General features: G+C 37.1%; 1 protein-coding gene across 2 annotated transcripts in view; it reads left to right on the top strand.

Moving 5' to 3' along the window:
* The window catches only part of cadm2b (cell adhesion molecule 2b), a 155,600-nt gene that overhangs the window by 103,453 nt on the left and 38,746 nt on the right, over positions 1–13,401 (top strand). For both annotated transcript variants that reach the window (XM_042487060.1, XM_042487058.1), the window contains exon 2: positions 5,379–5,405. In XM_042487060.1, the coding sequence (XP_042342994.1) occupies positions 5,379–5,405 (27 nt within the window). The remainder of the gene's footprint in view (positions 1–5,378; positions 5,406–13,401) is intronic.

Genomic DNA, 13,401 nt, shown 5'->3' with positions numbered 1-13,401 from the left:
CTACCAGCAGCATTGGTGAGGTCCAGTATTTCAAGTGGATCCATTGTAACCAGCGGATATCTGAGCCAAGATTCTTCCTCTGTGCGCCAGTCATTTCAGCTAATCTATATAAGCAGATATGTGCATATAAATACAGATGCATTTTTAAAAAACTAATATGAAGCTTTCTTGTCGTCATAAAATAGCAGATGGGCTTTAAGATTGCATTCGGCCAGTGCGTTCCACCTCTCCACACAGTTTACCAGCTTTTCCAACACGATTGGTCCATATCACTCAAACTACAAAGGAACTTAGAATAAAATATAGGCATCAGCCTGAAATTAACTTTTTTTGCCAATCTGACAGGCTGACAAAAGGCTTTAATTATGGGACTGTAATTAGTTGAAATTGGTCAAATTTGCCTCAGTTTTTATCTTGTTAGGATTTTTTCAGGGAGAGTATCATCAAAGCCTGTTAAAGTGAGAGAAATGTTTACAATTTTGTTGAAAATTTGTAACATAAAAATGAATATGGCATGTTTTACATGTTAACCTAGGTTAAAATGGTTTTATTGTTTTGCACAGTGAATTTGTACATTTTGATGTGTTTTATGTCTGCATCTGCTACCAGTGGGCCATAACGATAAGAGAAGGCGTAATATGTTAATTCCTAAGGACAGACTTGATGTTCTATGCAATTATTGTGCATATATCAGCACTGGTAATCATGTTGGCAGTCATGTTGTGCATCCCTATAGGAAACCAAGCATTTCCGAAATTACCAAAATTTTGGCTCACTATAAACAAATTCTACACACATTTGAATCTGTTTATAGTGATTATGCAGGAACAGACTGTTGCATCCTCCTTTGTATTTTGTTATGAAACATGTAATGAAGATTTATGTAGTATTTAAGACCAATTGTTCACTAGTTACAAAAATCTGTATGAAGTTTTAAGTGATGAACACTATTGCAGAGTGTTTATTAGCGACTGTGCTCCACATGTTGCCTGTTCAAGCTAGTATAACTGACGCACTTTCTTCCTGTAGATAAGACAGGATGATGGGAAATGCTTTGTTTAAAGCAATTGTGTATCCAAAGATGATTTTTGCAATACAAAGTCCTCTCAGGTTAATGATATTGCTTTCTGAGAGCCAGTCAATACAATTAAGAAGATATTTTGGACCATGAGAGGTTACTAACAAATTACAGGTGCAAACAAATACCCCATTTGTTTCCATTGGAGCAGCTCCAAAGCCACATTTTCTTAGAACACAATTCTAAGAAAATGTGAGAGTTGACAAGGATCACTACACTGTTAAAGAATCTAAAAACCTTTTTTTCCTTAAATTTTCTTTTTAGAGAGGCTGTAACTTATTGTATTTGGGTCAAGTAATAGTAAGAATGAAAACAGGTGCTGTATTTGTTCGCAGTATTTCTGCATAGTGTTGAATTTATTAAATGCTCTCATGCATTTAAGCATGCGATAAATGTGTTAAATACATTGATATTCTTACAGAGGAGTGTGTTGTTATGTGCCCTGCTATTGATTTTCAGTGTAAGGCCTCTTAGGAATGTCAAAGCGTTATACTTTTCAGATAGGATGTATTGATATGCTTGCCATGTGCTTGCAAACATTTCCAGTTCAAAGCAAGGAGAATCTTATCATGGTGTCTGACTTTGTCAACACTATTAAATTTAGAGGGAGTCAGAGATTAATAACTTCCATGTAAGGAGAAAATAGGAAGAAGCACAGGCTCGGGAGCATACAGAAAGATTAATGAGTGTCAAAAACAATGAATTTTCCATTAGATAATAGAATGGCATACGTTACTTGTAGAGTCTTCCCAGTTTCCTCATCAGATAAGCGCTTGCTCAAGGATCACCAAGAAATGACCCATTTTAAAGATAAATATTTTGTCCTTTCTGGAGACTACAGATTAACACTGACCTATTTTTGAATCAGAAATAGTGCTTTTTTCCACACCGCTTCATTCTACCCTCAGCTATGGGTATTGTAATGAGCAATCTCATCTGATCTGATCTCTGTATATTTGGAATGTTTGGCCTGGTTGTCAAAAGAAATAGAAGAAAGATGTACAATGTGAAAAACTGACCTTGTAGAGGCTGGTTACTGAGATAAAAGGCAGATTGAAGGACAATATTTGAGCCTCAGTTTATGCAATACTGAAGTTGCCAACACGAGACCACATGCACACAGCCTCGCGTTTCAAATAGCTGTCTCTGCAAACGTGTCATTATTGTTATGATGGATGCCTCACAGTTACAAATATCAGCAGTGTGGAAACACGTGAATCCAGCATTGATTAGCATGTTGGATATAGATGCAAGTTTGAGCAGCAGAAAGATGGTAAAAAGCCAAAAATTACCCTTGACAACAACAGAAACAAATAGGGTGTGCATAGCATGAACAATGTCACTGGCACCACCAGCTGGAAGTGAAAGGCAGTCTGTTAGCTATAGACACTTCCCATTATAGACAGGATGTGTCAGCACACAACGCATTTTAGAGCAGAGGTGGAAGAGAGGTAAATACTACAAGAGGAGCTTATTTCTTGAGGAGCTGAGAAGTGCTCTTGTCAGTCAACCTCTGCGTCCACAAGAAACAGCACATTGTGTGACCCCCAGTCAGAGCAGATTTGGTCAAGGCTTTTTGAGGGAAACCTCCAGTCCCGCTTCACTTGCAGCTCTGTCAGGAGCTTCATTCAGGGTAAAAAAAGAAATGCAGGGAAAAATAGCAACATAAATGATAGGCCACTTCTATGAATGTGTATTGTTTTGACCGGATGAAAGAATTTAGCAAATAAATAACAGATTTTCCACATTGTTTTAAGTTTTTTATTAGCATTAGGAAGAAGAAGAGATATACAAATCTAAAGAAATAAAACATACATATTATTATTATTATTATTATTATTATTAGAAGAAGAAGAAAATTAAAAAGTGCTTCAACTTATGGATGCATAGAAACACAAAAATCTTTAATATACAAACTACCTTAACTAAAGATCCTGCAAGCAAAATCTCATCAACACTCCCTGAAAAATTAGATGTGAGCTATGAACTAATATAACCTCCTACCTCACAGATAGACTTAAACAGGCAAGATGACCAGTAGTGAGTTCTACGATTTCCTTTTTTCTTTTTTCTTTTTTCCTGATCTGTGCTGTGAATGTGAAACACCTGGAGAAAATGTTGTCTGATATGGATAACTTGGATTCCTCATGAAGCTTCTTGTGAAGTCCTCAGTGTTTTCATCACTTATATTTTTGTATATACAATTATAGAAACACAATAGTTATTGTCCTCCCATCTTGTGACCTGGGAAAATCTGAATTTATTTGCTGAATTTTGTCATGGTGTTTAACTTATCAATTTTTTTTCCATGAAAAGGCTATATTATAATTTTTGATCCATGTTAACAGTTAAGCTTTTTCCTCTTGTGAACAGAAGCCAAAAAAATCAGTGTACTTCAGCTTTTTGACAAGGTTTTTCAAAAAGTCCTTGCTTTAATTCTGTTACAGTGTTTTCACCACTACAAGACAACAGATAGAATATTATTTTAGGTTTTGGGGGTGGTTATGTGCCTGGAACTGGTCCTTTTCCATGGTGTGTGGTGCCTTCTCTTATGTTGGGCATACCATTCTACTTCTGATTAGCATTCTGTGCTTTTCAAACCAGCAAATCTGTTGTTAATCTCTTCGAAGTCTGAAGCCTTTGGTAACAATGTTCTGTCCTCATTACACCTAACTGTCTCTACCTGAGAGTCGGTAAGGCACCTTTCTTTATGTAACCAAAAAAAAAACCAAAAAAAAAAAAAACGCTGGAGACAAACAAAGCACCTGTCTCTCAAGTGATGATGAAAGAAAATTATTTACTAATCTGCCATGTTACCCTGAGTAGCATGTAATTTGCACAGAAGGTGAAAGTTGAAAGTTATTGAGTAGAAATCTTCCCAGGCACAGTCACACAAATTAGCCCATAAGAGAAAAGATGAAACCACATGAAACCAAACTGCATACTAATTTTGTCCACTGTAATTTAATCTGTAAAATTGTGTAAATTCTAGTACATCGGTATGGCTGACCCTGAAAGTCTGAGATTTGAGACATCAGTCGGAGACTCCTTACTCGACTAAGAGTCTTCAAGTCGAGAAGTGTGTTTATGTTTATTTTGTTTTTGTCAGTCAGTGTGCAGTTATGCCTACTTCTGGTGGACATTTCGGTCCCCTAATTGTAGGGTGAGAGCTCGTTGCTTTTATGGGACAGATAGCTTCGGACCAAGACCCAGAGTTACTGTAAGTGAGATGGAGGTAGCTGCCTGGTAGAAGCAGGCAGCAAAGAGAGACTTTGCCTGGTCAGGAGCTGAGATATTATTACCACTGCCTTCTGCTTAAAAGTGGTAGATATATAGCTCATAGCAGCTTAATTTGATTGAGTCTCTGGCCTTTTTTATATCTAGTTTTGGCAAAAAAAAGTTGCAAAATGGTAAGACTTATTAGCTCGGAGGGCTAACTTGGCTTGTTTTATATATTACATGAATGTACTTGTCATTCTGACTCAACCGCAGAACCTCATTCAAACTCCCGAACTGTATGGAAGAATAGTTAAATATTATTATTATTATTACTCTGAGTCGGGTACAGCCCTACACCTCAGAACAGAAATGTCCTTAGCTCCAAGTATTGTTTGTTTGTGTGGACATGCAGTTGATCGGAAACTAAACATCATTCTCAGTCCCTTAAGAGACATTTTACCTGTAGTCTGGACTATAGTTCAGTGTGTCATGGACTCAGGTATCCAGAGGTTACCTCGGGTTAACCTGCTTCAGTTTTCTACTTCCTATGTATTTGTTTAAATACTTTAGTTTTGGTCAGTTATTGCATCTTTTTTTATCACATACAGTAAGGCATGCCATTTGATTCATGTCAGAGAAAAATTGTCTTTTGCAGTTGTGTATAAATAACTGTATAATCATATTATGTGGTCTACCAGCTATGGATACCTGCTTTGTAAATGATAAAGAATTAATATGACTAAACTTGTATTATTATATTCTTATCCATGTTTCTCCTTATGTGGAAGTTATTAATTTCTGACTCCCTCTAAATTTAATAGTGTTGACATAGTCTGACCACCAGCTGTTTTTTTGTGACGTTGTACTGATGTTAAATTCTACTATTTAACATGTCAGGACATGGTATAGTATAAATGATACTAACTATACTACTTTCCATCTCCACATTCACACCATTTAATCTTATACTTCCTGTCACCATGAGTAGAGCAAATAATCATCATGCTATCAATGTTACTCCTTCGTACTGCACTACCTATCTAACCTGCTGTTTCCTTGCTTTATCCCCTCATGCTATCAGTGGCTGGGACAAAAAGCAAAGCGAAAGGTGAGTTATTGCCTCCATTTTCTTGCTACATGATTTATGTTGCACACAGTTCCCAATAAACAGTGTTTGGATCGCCCTTTTATCTCCCCCAAGAGCCTGGGAAGCATTAATGAATGCTGCCTCCTGCAAAGCTTTCTGGGCATTTTTTAACCTTTATTTCTCCAGGAGAGATTTGCTGAACATGCTTGCTCTTTCTCAGTTACAACCTGCTTCACATATGTATAGATTCACATGTTCACACCAGGGAGCTGCCCGCCTCACCCAGTCATGCTTTGCCTCTATTTGGCCACTGTGCAGCTCCACTGGAGCAGCTGGGGGGTTGTTCCGAGTTCAAGGACACCTCAGCGGTAGATGAGGGAGGAGAGTGTTTCTCATTTGCTTTCCCAACCCAGATTTTCCCAGACATACTGTGCACTCAAACGGGAGACCTTCTGGTCACAAGCCTGCTTCGCGTACTTTTTGTTTTATTGCTGCCCTTCAGTACTTAATGCTTTGTCCTGATATTTGGTGATGTCGGTTTTCACTTCACTTCATTTCAGATTCATTATGTACTGAGTGGAGAAATTCAGCCCCTACTGTGTTTTTTTCCCTTCTTGTTGCCCACCTACAAATTACTTCTATCATATTACTTCTTTTGAAGGAGAAAAAAAACTGCTACAGAATATTTTTACAGACCATATCTCTTCCTTTAATATTGGATATTAGTTTTCTGTTATATGTTCTTGTTGACTAATACTGTTGTACACCATTCCTCACCTCATTGACCCTGCCTGTATGGTTACTGATGCCACTGCTTCTTTAGGATTCTGTTAAAAAAAAGAAAGACTAGTTGTTTTTGCGTTGGTTGTTAAGTTTGAAATTTCCCGTGTTGTACAGTGAAATTAAATTTAGCTTCCTTCTATACCCTTCTATCATATGCTATGTATTAAGTAGGCCAATTGTGTTTCTGTTTGTTCGGTTTGTTTTGTTTCCTTTATTCCTCAGTTATTTTTTTGTTATAGTTATTGTTGTTGTTGTTGTTGTTGTTGTTGTTGTTGTTTGGACATATTTCAACCAAACCTGTGTTCATGAATGACGCTGATGAATGAGGTTGTCCCCCTTACCCCACTTTCTGAAAATGCAGTGTTTTCTAATTACAGAGGTAATTAAGGGGTTAGTTTTTAATTAACAGAAGATACACATTCAGCATCCGCACCTCTGTAATATCATTCAACATTGAGCAGCCTTTTTTTCAACCGAACTTTCAGCACTCTAATTACAGTTATTAACATTTATTAATAACAAAGAAGATAATAAATTAGAACCACACCTATCAGTCTTGAATAATTGTTCATTTGTGGAGTGACTGTTAAAAAAAAGCCAAAAGCCAGGAAGAAAGATCATCCTGGCAGTTTTCATTATAATGGAAATCATGCCCTGGATTTATTTAGTGAGACCTTACGATTAGATTTATTTGCTCTTTGAGGACTGAAGCAATGCTTTGACGAGTGCAGAGAAAAGGACAACCATTTGTGTATGTGTATACACACTATTTAAAGTAAACTGCTTCATGTGAGAGAACATTCCATAGCCAACCAAAATGCAAGTTTTTCAGCTAGAAGTAGCAGGCTATTTTGGAACTTTTTTTTGTTTGTTTGTTATTTTGTTGTTTGTTTGTTTTTTGTTTTTTGTTTTGGGGTTTTTTTGCAGATGGGAGAAAAATGCAGCAACTCTGCTTTTTGTAAACAAGAAGCTTAAATTATAGAGGCTGTTCTTTTGTTACATAACCATTATGAAGGGCAAAGTCAGGCCGGTTGATTGTGAATTTAACATCATTAATGATAGAGGTTACATTACATTTAAAGAGGACAGGCCAAGGATTTTAAATTTGTTGAGGATTAATGGAACATCTAAAGAGCAACATGACTGATCACATCATTCAATGGGATTTATAAAAAAAAAGGGAATATGAATGCATTTATATCACAGTACAGCCTCTGTTAGTAATATTTGAAAAGCATGTGGTAACTAGTCTTATTCATTGACATTTCATGGCTCACTTTTTTTTTAGAAAATCCATACTTCACCTTTGAACACCTATATTGACATAAGTTTTCTTGTGCTCTCTTGTGTATTCAGATAATCAATTTAAACCTCTGAAACCTGAAAAAAATGGTTTTATTTCTTTCAAAACACCATAAAAAGATAATGAGCTATTTGGCAAGAAATATCCCGCAAACTGTTGACTAAAAAATGATATGGATAATTATATGTATCTTTTTCAGCTTATTGTCTGATAATTTTCTTGTGACCTTTTACTAATTTCTTACTTATTTTTGGGCCGTTTTTGTTGTTGTTGTTGCCAGTAAGCCAGCCAAGGTTTCAAAAGGGTTAAATTTAAAAAGATGCTACATAAATCACAATCAAGCTTGTTTTCCACATGAATCTCATTAATTAAAGAATTAATCTGTCTGTTAACAGTCCCCTAGAGTTGAGTTGATAACCATTAGGTGTATTTGTTGTTGTTGTCACGTTGTTGCCATTTGTACTCATCAGAATGCATACAAGCACCAGGATTTTACAAAAAAACATAATCCCAAAGCTCATTTGATGCACATCACAAACGGTTGTGTAAGTAACACCAGCTGAAAGTGCAATTTCCTGTTTCACCTGGAGAAAGTACAGTATTTCTGACCTACTTTCTAAAGCTGATGTATTGCCACTTTCCTCTTCCTGCACAGCAGAAAAAAAACACTGCTAAGAGTTTCCCCCAGCTGGGATATTTATTGCCAGTTCTGTGGATTGTCCACCCCCTACCTTCCCCCTCCATTCCCCACTGTGGCAAATCACAGGGGAGGATGGCGCTCAGTACCACCTCTGAGTCAAGGGAGGTTCGCTTTTGCTCAGGTGCTACTCAGTAACAGGCGCCAAATGTCCTTTTTGATGGAGGGTAAAGCTGACAGACAGCTCACTCCATCTTGGTTATTTCCTCTCCAACAGGCGTCATCAGGCTCTGTAACAGCTCAATCAACTGACTACATCATTTAAGATCACACTATCAGTGCAGACTATGAATACAATGCAGAGCTAATAGACAGTTGTCGTGTGGGGGGGTCATCGCAACATGTGCATGGTGCCTGTCTGATCTGCTGTGAACCGTTCTTGTCTACAGCTGATGGAAGCATTGTGGAAAACCAAAATAATCACAGTGCAGATAAAGGATGCATATGGTCGAATGTGTCTTGATAAGATTCCACACAAACACATTTAAAGCAAAAGAGATTCATATTAGATTTTGCAGGAGCTATTTGCACCTGGAATGAAAACAGCAGTTGAGATGGAAACTGCAGCTGAATTGCATCTATATCAGACATTTTGTTCTTGCACATATATTGTCTCCTCCAGGCCCATTGCATTTGTACTTTATTGCCTAATGCAAATGGGGTGCAAAAGAGAGTGACATGGAGTACATTACTAATCTGGACAAAAGTAATCACCGCCTTTGCTTTAACCATAATTACATAAGGATTTTCTATGACTAAATGAATTACATATTGGAAGACCTGTATGGTAAGATTTCAAATGTTCTCCGTTGATTTTAAATTGTGACATTATCTAAAGCTGACTAAGTTCGAAGTAGTTGTACAGTTTTCGAACGTGGATCACTTTGGACAGGTAATTTAAAGATTAGCTTCAGTTAATGGATCAGATCTAGATTTAGTGCTAATTAGCTGCTGCCCTTAAATAGTTGCTTAAATCTCTCCAATCAACTTGGATGATAGCTTTTAAAATGGCACAGCTTATTGAGTGCCTCACTTCAGCAGGTTTGCCATAAACATAAGGAGCGCTTCTGTTGGTGTTGAACCAATAGGGCTTAAAATATGGTGTCAGGGTAAATGATTGTTTTGGTAAAACAACAAGCTAAATACAGATATGACCTTTCAGTCATTATAGAAATAAATTACATTAAATATGTTTCTGCCCATGTTTTCCCTGTTATGAAAAGGTCACTCGAGGTGAAAACGATTAGATGTGATTGGGTTACGTCAGGGGCCAATTGATGAAAGAAAGCCGCCTCTCTTATCTACTTTCCTAACCATTCAGTTTCAAAGTGTTTCCTTTATCAACATTTACAGTTTAAAGTAGTTAATGAATGTGCCAGCAAGAATATTACATTCAGATATAACTTAAATAATGCTGTGGTCAGATTCATCACGCTGTTTGAATCATGTCTGTATATATTCTCTCCATTAATGTGCCTATTCAGGAATGTTTTAGTTGAGATATTTTTCACATAATTTACTCACTTGCCCTAGTCACACAAGCTTTATGTTTTCTATCATAAGTAATTAGTACAGTATGGAATATTAATGTTCTGAAAAATTCAGCTTTGCAATCTGTTTCTAACCAGAAGACAAGCAAGAGGCAGAGCTGCCATTAATAGAAGCTGTTCTTGTTTTAAAATTTTGTCAAATATACACATATAGTAATTTACATATAAAGTAAGACAAGAATTAGACACTAAGAATTCTTTAACTACAAACTTGAAATATTTTAGTGGATTAGAAGAGTAGAGACAGCCTCGTTTTGTAGATTTGTTGAACTACTGTGTGAACTGGTTTAATTAGTACTCAGAGTTCTGTGTATTCATTTTCAGTATTCCTCCAAAGAAGGGTGAGCATTAATCTATTCCAATTCACTCAGTTTGAGAGAGAAGTGTTGTTAGTTTTGGCAGGAAGACCACATAAATGGTATACAAAGCAATAATATCAATACAACTGTGGGGAATCATGAGACAGGCAGCCATTATCTGGACAGCCTGAGACAGACACACTCAGGCCTGATTATAGGTCTGACTGAGCTTCTGCATTAAGTTAAAGGTTCACTGTGTAGGATAAGAATAATCGTGTTTTCATAACCATATATTGAGCAGGTTATATCTACATAAACAGGTGCTTTTGCACAGAAATTACCATATGGCACTGGTATGTTTCTACGCATTTTCACGAGTTAGTGGCCCCGCTTTGACAAGCTAAACATGGTTGATACAACACCAATTTTAAACGTGAAACTACTTTATTTAGTGTCTTTACTGTTTAATTCACACGGCCCGTTCTGGAGAGTGAGAACCTTTGCAGATAACTCTGCTTATGGTAAAAACTTCTTGAAGGTGTGGATCTAAAGTAATCAGAGAAAAAAGGTGCAAATTTGCAGATGCTCGGCTAGTGGTGTTTGTGTCGAGCCAAACAGCAAACAGGTCCTTTTGCTTTGGACAGGAAGAGACCTTTGTGGATAATCTTGCTCCCGCTAAAAACCTCTTGAACAATGAACATTGAAGGAATTCTAACAGGGAGTTTACTCTTGGCACATTGGCGAAGTTTCAGCTGGTAGCATTCTGCAATCCTGCCTGCTAGATAGGGTTTAACATGTCAGTTTTATTGATATGTGAAGCTGCGACAGAGAGAAACCAGTATATCGCTGCAACCCTACTGCTCGATGCCACTAAAACCTTTACACTGCTCTTTTAAAGGTTGAGAGATACCCAGTTTTAATCCATTTTTGATTAAACCTTTACTAGTTATCTTTAACATGTACAGATTATCCTCACCTCCTATGAATCATCCAGGTTTTTCTTTATGTTTGTGCATTTCTGTTAGAGAGGATTCACACAACTCACGGTAAGTCATTTTTGATACAAACAAAAGCTGACAGTCACATTAACAGTCCTTAAAATACTGCAGGAACAAACTGAGACTATCAGCGTTGAATCCAGTCTGGCTCAGTGGTAACACACGTCTGACAGTGCCCTATTAATGATGCTGAATCAAAGTGTAGGGCTCAGGGGATCTGCCGTAGATTTGTTCATTTTTTCATTTCATGTCAGTGAGTAATTGTGAAGTTCAAAGGAACAAAAGAGTGCTACAGAGCAAAGTACACACGTTCTTGACCTATCAAGTTCATATCAAGTGATATATCTTAACCTCATTTTTAGCTAGTGATGTATAACTGCAACAGAGTTCTTGGAAGTTTTGGTTTTATTTATTTCAGACAATATAATACAAAAATACAGGAATACATCCATAAGAAGAAAAAGTGCAAGAGCTGTTTTTACTAAACAGCCTCAGTAAGTAACATACATTTACATGCAGTACATACTGTTCAAAGGCTTTTTTGAAGGTGCCAAGACAGCAGTATTTTCTACTTTCATATGAAAATAATAAATAAAGATTTTATTTACACAAACATGCAGTATTTTAAACATACGTAATTTCAGAGCTGCACAGCTTGTACTGTTGAGAAGCATTTTGGCTAAAAGAAACATCAGCTCTTTGGTCCGGGCAAAAACTTGCCTGATATCACACAGAATAGTCAACTCGTTACACTCCGTTTCCATCAGTCAGCCCAGTGGAGTGATTCCAAGGTGAAAACTGAAACCAATGCTGTGGCACTGTTAAAGTAAAAATATGTTGGGGTTTTTTTTAAAACCTGCTGAACCATAAGCATGATGATACACAGTATTATGAAGTGGGCTTTCTTTACATAAATAAAGCTACTATAAAATAATGCATCCTAAGTTGTAGAGGCCGCATGGTATGCAAAAACATGACATTGCAATTATTTTTACAGATTTTGCAATATGAGTTGCTGTTTCAGTGGCTCAGGAGGTAAGGCGGATTGTCGACTGATCGGAAGATCAGCGCTTTGATCCCCAGCTCCTCCAGTTCGCATGTTGAAGTCTTTGGGCTAGATACTGAACCCCAGATTGCTCTCTATCAGTTAAGCTGAGTAGCAGGTGATTTGTATAGTAGCCTTAGCCACCTGTGTGAATGGGGGAATTTGACATGTAGTGTAAAAGCATGACTAGAAAGGTGATATACAACTGCAGGTCTATTTAGCTTATGTCTGAAATATGATTTGTATACCCTGGCATCCCTTTTGAACCACAGTGCCACATTTATCAAAAACTTGGAGCTCCTGTGAATTAGGTATTGCATTTGGCTAAATTGTGATTTCGGTAATATTTAGATTAATTTTGCAGCCCCGCTGGATTGTGTGGTGAAAAATGAGAAGCCTCCAATTTTCAATTCATGCTGCTGTTAAGTTATCTTTGTCAGATTCAAACTTGCCTCAATTTGAAGTTGAACTAAAGAACTGTAAAGTTAGATTTTCTTCCAACAGAAAGAAATGTTTTGTGAATTATGTGTAGTGTCATCCCCTTACGTCGGTGTTTGTCAGTTAAACCCAGCGCCTTTCCACTTTTACAGCTCCCAAGTTGCCAAAATAAAGTGTTTTTTTTATCACGGGGCAGTTTGATTGAAACGGATTCACCTGGATTTCTTTAAAACTTCAGAATACTGTTGTTTGCAGCAGTGTGAGGATATAAAAGTTTAAAACATCCTGCAGTGTGCTGGTATGGTGGTTGGAAGTTGACAACTGAACATATATTGGGAGCCATCTAGACACTGGCTTCACAGATTTGAATTTCTCTCATGTTAAATTTTCACAATTACCTCTGCTCGCTTTCATGTCCCTCTTCAACAACCCTACTGGATAATAATAATAAGAAGAAGAATAACTAAGCCACAATTATCAAAGAAAACCTGAATTAATGAATTAATCAGCAAATATTTCCCTTGTCATCTCTGCAATTGTCAGAGTGGCCATTGTAGACCTACACTACATCACATTCTTGCTTTAACCACGTGTCATACTTTCTGTAACAGTCTTTCTGTTCTAGCATTACCCCTGGGAAAGCTATTAACAAATACCCCAAATACTTCTGCTGATTATGAAATTACCACTATTGCTCTTAACAGAGGTTAAAAGGGACCTGCCAAACAAGCAATAAAAAACATCAGAATTTGACAAAGCCTTTTTGTTCAGATTCAATTTTAGCTGTGATTTTAAAGGATGATGCTGAATTAGCAGTCTGAGCTTGTCTGGCAGAACATTTCACAGCCTAGGTGTCGAGACAGTAAAATCCGGCCATCTTTCATCTTGAGCCTAGACTTAGCAA

The sequence above is a fragment of the Plectropomus leopardus genome, chromosome 5 (assembly GCF_008729295.1).
Source record: "Plectropomus leopardus isolate mb chromosome 5, YSFRI_Pleo_2.0, whole genome shotgun sequence".
In the NCBI taxonomy this organism is placed as follows: domain Eukaryota; kingdom Metazoa; phylum Chordata; class Actinopteri; order Perciformes; family Serranidae; genus Plectropomus; species Plectropomus leopardus.
The sequence above is the reverse complement of the archived record's forward strand: the minus strand, read 5'-3'. Positions and strand labels throughout refer to the sequence as shown.